Here is a 7508-nt window from a genome sequence, read left to right on the forward strand (position 1 = left end):
CACCGCAGCTACAAATAATATGGATGAACTTTGAAAACATTATACAGAGTGAAATAAGTCAGACACAAAATGACAAATATTTTACAATTGCACTTATATGAAATGTCTAGAAAAGGCAAATACCTATAGACAAAAGTTGTTTGGGGAATTATCGTCTAAGGAGTACTGAGTTTCTCCTTGAGTGATGAAAAACTTTTGAAAACAGGTAACGATGGTTACAAAACATGGTAAATATAATTAATGGTAATTGTAATTTAATAGTACAATTAAAGATGGTTAAAAGGCAAATATTATTACACAATAATTTTTATAAGAATTTATACATTAAGAGAAGGGAGCTCTGGTAGCGTAGTGGCTAAGGCACTTGACTGCTAACCAGAAGGCCGGCGGTTCAAACCCACCAGCCACTCCCCGGAAGGAAGATGGGGCAATCTACTTCCGTAGTGATACTGCCCTGGAAACCCAAGGAGGGGTCGCTATGGGTCAGGTCTGACTCAACGGCACATAACAACAACAACAACAACATTAAGAGAAAAAATATCCAAAACTTTACTGAGTGCTGTTACTCTCTACAGACATGAATCAAGACCATAGCCTGCTTTAAGAATGGAAAGAGTGAAGAGAATGCAGTACAGTTAACCACTACTACTCTTCTGTCAGTTTTTCTTACTGTGGTGTCTTGCATTTTGCGGTCATGCTTGAAGCTATGCCACCAGTATTTCAAATACCAGCAGGGTCACCCATGGTGGACAGGTTTCAATGGAGCTTCCAGACTAAGACAGACCAGAAAGATGGACCTGGGGATGTATTCCTGAAAAAAATTGACCAGTGGAAAGCTTACGAATAGTACTGGAACATTTTCTGATATGCTGTGGAAGAAAAGCCCCTCAGGTTGAAAAGCACTCGCCTGGAGAAGGGTTGCCTCCTCAAAGCAGAGTCGACCTTAATGATGTGGATGGAGTAAAGCTTACAGGACCCACATTTGCTGATGTGGCATGACTCAAAATGAGAAGAAACAGCTATAAACATCCATTAATAATCAGAATATGGAATGTACAAAATAAGAATCTAGGAAAATTGTAAGTTGTCAAAAATGAAATGGAAGGCATAAAGATTGACATCTGACATGTTAGTGAGTTGAAATGGGCTGGTATTGGCCATTTTGAATCACATAATCATATTGTCTACTATGCCAAGAATGACATATTGAAAAGGAATGGTGTCACATTCATCATCAAAATGAATGTTTCAAGATATATCCTGAAGTACAAGGAGCTCTAGTGGTATACTACCTAAGGCATTTGACTGCTAATCAGAAGGTTGGGGGTTCAAACTCACCAGTCACTCCATAGAAGGAAGATGGGGCAATCTACTTCTGTAAAGATTTACTGCCTCAGAAACCCAGTGGGGATCACTATGAGTCAGAATTGTCTCAGTGGCAGTGAGTTTGGTTTATCCTGAAGTACAATGCTGTCAGTGGTAGAATATTATCCATACGCCTACAAGGAAGACCAGTTAATATGACTATTATTCAAATTTATGCACCAACCACTAATGTCAAAGATGAAGAAATTAACGATTTTAAGCAACTTCTGCAGTCTGAAATTGATCAAACATGCAATCAGGATGCATTGGTAATTACTGGTGATTAGAATGTGAAAGATGGAAACAAAGAAGAAAGATCAGTAGCTGGAAAATATGATCTTGGTGATAGAAATGATGCCAGAGACCACATGATAGAATTTTGCAAGACCAATAATTTTGTTGAGTGAAAATACCTTTTTTCAACAACATAAATGGTGACTATACACATGGACCTCACCAGATGGAATATACAGGTATCAAATTGACTATATCTGTGGGAGCTCGGTGGTGTAGTGCCTAAGGCATTTGACTGCTAACCAGAAGGCTGGCGGTTCAAACTTACCAGCCACTCCTCAGAAGGAAGGTTGGGCAATCTGCTTCGTAGAGATAAACCAAACTCACTGCCATCAAGTTGGATCTGACTCATAGTGACCCCTCCTTGGGTTTCTGAGGCAGTAACTCTACAGAAGTAGATTGCTTAACCTTCCTTCCCAGGAGTGGCGTAGAGATGCTGCTTCAGAAACCCAAGGAGGGGTCACTATGAGTAGAAAATTGACTCAATGGCAGTTTGTTTGTTTGTTTGTTGTTGTTGTTTGGTGGAAAGAGATGATGGAAAAAAAGCTCAATATCATCAGAACAAGGCTAGGGGCCAACTGTGGAACACACTATCAGTTGCTCATGTGCAAATGCAAGTTGAAGCTGAATTTCAGTTCAGATTATACCTCAATGTAAAAAAAAAAAAAAAATTCTCACAAGGGACCAATAAGCAACATCATGATGAATGGAGAAAATATTGATGTGGTTAAGGATTACATTTTGCTTGGATCCACAATCAATGCCCATAGAAGCAGCAGTCAAGAAATCAAATGACTTCATGCTAGGAAGATGGCATGGGGCATACTGGTGCTGGTCTTTCCGCTGAGGTCAGCATCCATGGGACTTCTCTGAAACTGTTAGGAGCAGCTGCAACAGAGACTTCTGCTGAGCTGACCAGGCTTTCCCAGTCCTCCTTGGGAACCAGCATTAGCAATCCAGGGTCCAGCTGTATTTGCAGGACCAGCAAATGATACTAGTGAAAGTAAAGAGATTTCCAGCCTTTTGAATAGTATCTTTTGGACGGCAGCTGCCAAAAATAGGCGTAGTATTGAAGTTAACCAGTGTAGGAGAGGAAACCCTCAGAAGCTTATTAAAGTCAAGCGTAATATAGACATTTGTCCTGACTGTGGTCACCTGAAACAGAAACACGTCCTTTGTGGCTTTTGCTATGAGAAGGTGTGCAAAGAGATTGCGGAAATCAGAGGACAGACAAGAAAAGCAGAAGGGGATCCTTTTAATGCTCCTACTGTAGAGACAATGGTTTTGTATAGGGGAGAGACACCAGCTGAACAGGGTCACAGCAAGAGGATCATTGAACGAGACAGGAAGCGACCATCCTGGTTCACCCAGAATTGATACCACAGATGTTTAAATTGGATAATTTCACAAAAATATTTTTCCTGAAAGACAAAGATTCTTTGTTTTCATGTTGCTTTATACTTGTTAAAGTATTTAAATCATCAATATAGTTCAAGAAATTTTATGGGGAATAATTTGAAGAATATATAATGAATAAACTGTAAATGTTTGTGGAGAGTCCATACACTATAAGGCTTTAAGTAAAGATAATACTTCCAGAACAGAAAAATAAAATAATTTAAAATTTTTTTAAAAAAAGGGAAATCAAATGACATATTGCATTGGGCTAATTAATCTGTTGCAAAACATTTCTTTAAAGTGTTAAAAAGCAAAGATGACACTTTGAGGACTAAGGTGTGCCTGACCTTAGCCACTGTATTTTCAATCGCCTCATCTGTATGCAAAATCGGGACAACGAATAAGGAAGACCAAAGAATTGATGCTATTGAAGTATGGTGTTGACAAAGAATATTGAACACACAATGTACTGTCAAAACAAAAAGCAAACCTGTTTTGGATGAAGTATAACCAGAATGTTCCTTAGAAGTCAGGATGATGAGACTTTGTCTAATATACTTTGGACATGTTTTCAGGAGGGTCTCATCCCTGGAGAAGAAATCATGCTTGTTAGAGGGTTAACAAAAAAGAGGAAGACCTTCAACAGATAGATTGACACAGTGGCTGCAACAGTGGGTTCAAGCATAGCAATGATTGTGAGGACGGTGCAGGATTGGGCAGTGTTTCATTCTATTGTACATAGGACCACTATGAGTACAAGGGTCCCTGCCTGGTGCGCAGTCAGGCCAAAACAGTTTACACACCAAGATTGAGAGGAGAGAAAATTATTTATTGCAAAGCAGCAGTGCAAGGAGTTAGGGGTAGTTTAGTACCCAGATCTTAACTCCCCAGATGCCAGTTTTTGTAGGTTTCAGGAGAGGGAGTTGTGCATATTCACAAAAGGTTGAGGAATTTGGGGTGTGAACTGTGAAATGGGTGACAATGGCTGATGGGTCACACTAGTTTCCTGTTATCAGCTGATAGGGGCTCTGGCAGAGGGGAGAGGGTCCCAATTAACTTTTGTTCCTTTTGTCCTATTCTCATGTCCCCTGGCCAGAACTAATTGACAAGTTGTTTCTAAAATACTTCCCTTCTGCCCTTTTGTGCATGTGGGCCAGAGTTAATTTACAAGTTGTTTCTAAAATGCTTTTAGCAAGTCTATCATCTGCAGGAAGGAATGTTTTCCATTCAGTTCTTTAAGGAACTGAATACTCATCTGCCCAGGGTGGGAAAATAGTTGGGGGTAATTTAGTTTACTTATGTTTACTTCTCTATTCTCATCCAGGTGCCAGGGTGGGGGAAACAGTTTTACTTAGTTTCAGAACCAACTCAATAGCACCTAAAAACAACAGTGTGAGTTGGAATCAACTAAAAGGCACACAAAAACTATAATGTTTATGGGAGCAAGTTGCCAGGTCTTTCTCCCAGAGTGGCTGAATGGATTCAAACTGGCAACCTCTTCATTAGCAGCTAAGTGCATAACCATTGCCTTGGGTTTCCGAAGAAGCATCTCTAGCCACTCCTGCGAAGGAAGATTGGGCAATCTACTGCCATAGAGTTACTACCTCAGGAACCCAAGGAGGGGTCACCACAAAATTGTATTGCCTTTGAGATCTTTCTTTAAATTTACAAATCTGACCTTCATAAGATCTCATTAATTTAAAAGTTAATTTGCTCTTGTTAAAGAAAAATTCATATCTGATCATTTTCTTTAGCAAAAATGTTTTGCATCCATATTAGGGAAGACTTTCCCTGCAGCGTTATTGAAATAGTCCCTGATTTCCCTATTTCTTTTCTCAGATTGCCTTGCATCTCTTCATTTCTTATCTAAATCTGTGACTTTGGCAATGATTCACTTCAGATAACTTGCTTTTATAAAGAGAAAAAGCATCCTTATGCCTGATCCTTAATTTGGAAGGATGAGTAATACAGAAAGCAGAAAAGAAAGAGGACATGAAAACAAGCCAATTTGTTTTGTTTCAACAGGCCTAGTCACCTCAAGTCACTTCCTTCAGATTCTCTCTTACTTCTTCCTCCTCTCATCCTCTTTGATTCTTTTCCAGAACTAAGAACCACCCATCTTTGTGACATGCTCTTTTGTTGCTAAGCAGCAAACTCTAGGTTCCATGCACCCCTGTTAACCCAGGGAAAACCTTAGACAAAGGAGCTCCAAGAAGGAATCTAACTCCGCAGAGGAAAGAAGTGGAGGAAGCAGGTTATGGAGGTGCTGCAGGTTATCATGGAGTCGGCCAAGATTGACCCGCCCCAAAGCCCCCCACCCAGTCCTTGCGTGACCATCTACTTCAGAGGTGAGAGCCAGGATCCCATATGGGGAGAGAGGAGCCCCAGGAAGCAACATTCATTCAGTGAAAATCTACATTTACTGATGCCTTACTACGTAAAAGATGCTCTGTGTCACATAAAGATAAAGCAGACACCATCAGTTCCTTAAAACATCATCTTTATTATTATTTCTCTCATTATGACTTCTCCGTCTCCCATTTTTTCCAGAAAATGGCTGTGTGTGTGTGTTGGGGGTGGGGGGTGGGAAAACTAATATTTCTTGAACTTCTATGAACTAGGGCTATGCCATAAACTGAAGGTTAAAGAAAAAAAAAGTGTTCACTTTATAAGACTACTGAGGATTTTAAAAAATAATATAGTTCAGCCTTTGGTGCAGTTTCTAGTAACAACTGTTCAATAATATTAGTTACTTCTGAATGAGCTTTACAATCAACACAGCCTTTTCAAAAATATATTATTTGCTCCAAACAATAATTTTATAAGGTAGATTGGGCGAGTTTTATTATCGTTATTGTTTATAGAAAAAGAAGAAGTCTAGAAAAAGTAGGAAGAGATTTATGAGTGAAACTAAGAATATCTATATAACAAAGGGCTAAGAGCATTCATTGGTTTCCTTGGGCTATGGTGTCAAAGTATCACCAATTGCGTGGCTTAACACAACAAAACTTTATTCTCTTACGTAAAGTTCTGGAGGCTACAGCTTCCCAACCAAGATTCTGGCAGAGGTGTGCCCACTCTGAACTCTCTAGAAGAGAATCCTTCCTTGCTTCTTCCGGATTCTGGTAGCCCCAGGCATGCCTTGGCTTTGGTCATCACTCTAATCTCTGCCTCTGTCCTCACACAGCCATTTTCCCTCTGTGTCTGTGTTTGTGTCTCTTCCCATTTTATAAGGACATGGGTCAAACTGGATTTGTTGTTGTTGCTAGGTGCCATTTAGTTGGCTCCGACTTACAGCAACCCTATGCACAACAGAATGAACCACTGCCTGGTCTTGTGCCAGCCTCACAATCCTTGCTGTGCCTGAGCGCATTGTTGCAGCCACTGTGTCAACCCATCTCGTTGAGGGCCTTCCCCTTTTTCGTTGACCCTCCACTTTACCAAGCATGATATCCTTCTCCAGGGAATGGTCCTTCTGACAACATGACCAGAGTAGGTGAGATGGAGTCTGGCCATTCTTTCTTCCAAGCAGCATTCCAGCTACACTTCTCCCAGGACTGATTTGTTAGTTCTTCTGACAGTCCATGGTATTTTCAGTATTCTTCACAAGCACCACAACTCAAAAGCATCAACTCTTCTTTGGTCTTCCTTATTCATTGTCCAGCTTTCACATACATATGAGGCTATTGAAAACACCATGACTAAGGGTTAGGCACACCTTAGTCTTAAAAGAGACATCTTTGCCCTTCAACACTTTAAAGATGTCTTTTGCGGTAGATTTGCCCAATGCAATACTCATCTTAATTTGTTTAGCTCTGCAAAGTAAGGTCATATTCATCAGTGGAGATGGGAAAGTTAGAACATCAACGTATTTTTTTGAAGGACACAATTCAACCCAAAGTGAAAAGAGAACAGAGAGAAGGAAAAAAAAAAAAAGGTGAATAGTTGAGTGTGGAGAATATGAAGAGGTGAATACAGGCAAATGAGATTCTCCAGGTAGTGTGTGGAGTGAGAGAACTAAGATCAAAACAAAAAGAAGTCACTTACCAGAGACTTGAATAAAAAGTGTTTTTTTTTTTCCCCCTGGTCTGTGAAACTGTGCTTACTGAACATGACAATACTCTGAGATTAAACATTTGGGACTCTAGGGTCACAGGGTGATGTCCTTGTGCATGCCCCCAGTTTGCGTGCATGCCCCCACTTTGCAGGTTTAGAGAGGTTTAGTGGGAGTTTAGAGTCTCTAGGTGGTGCAAAGGGTTACAAGCCCAAACGGTAACCAAAAGTTTGGAGTTTCAAGTCCACCCAGAGGCTCCTAACAATCTACTGTGAAAAATCAGCCATTGAAAAGCCTATGGAGAGGTGGGGCAAGATGGCGGACTAGGCAGAAGGATTGCACAGACACTCTTCAACAAAGAAAAGGGAAACCAATTAACACAGACACAGAAGATAAT

General features: G+C 40.3%; 1 protein-coding gene and 1 pseudogene across 1 annotated transcript in view; both read left to right on the forward strand.

Annotated features, from left to right (window-relative positions):
- Positions 1–2469: 2469 nt before the first annotated feature.
- LOC103213704 lies at positions 2470–3036 on the forward strand (annotated as a pseudogene).
- A 2278-nt stretch (positions 3037–5314) lies between these two features.
- FER1L5 (fer-1 like family member 5) overlaps positions 5315–7508 on the forward strand; it is a 99743-nt gene continuing 97549 nt past the window's right edge. Inside the window, 1 exon segment of the mRNA XM_042783474.1 lies at positions 5315–5405. Within this exon segment, the coding sequence (XP_042639408.1) occupies positions 5315–5405 (91 nt within the window).

Source organism: Orycteropus afer, unplaced genomic scaffold, assembly GCF_000298275.1.
Source record: "Orycteropus afer afer isolate SDZICR_OR568_19922 unplaced genomic scaffold, OryAfe1.0 scaffold00017, whole genome shotgun sequence".
Classification (NCBI taxonomy): domain Eukaryota; kingdom Metazoa; phylum Chordata; class Mammalia; order Tubulidentata; family Orycteropodidae; genus Orycteropus; species Orycteropus afer.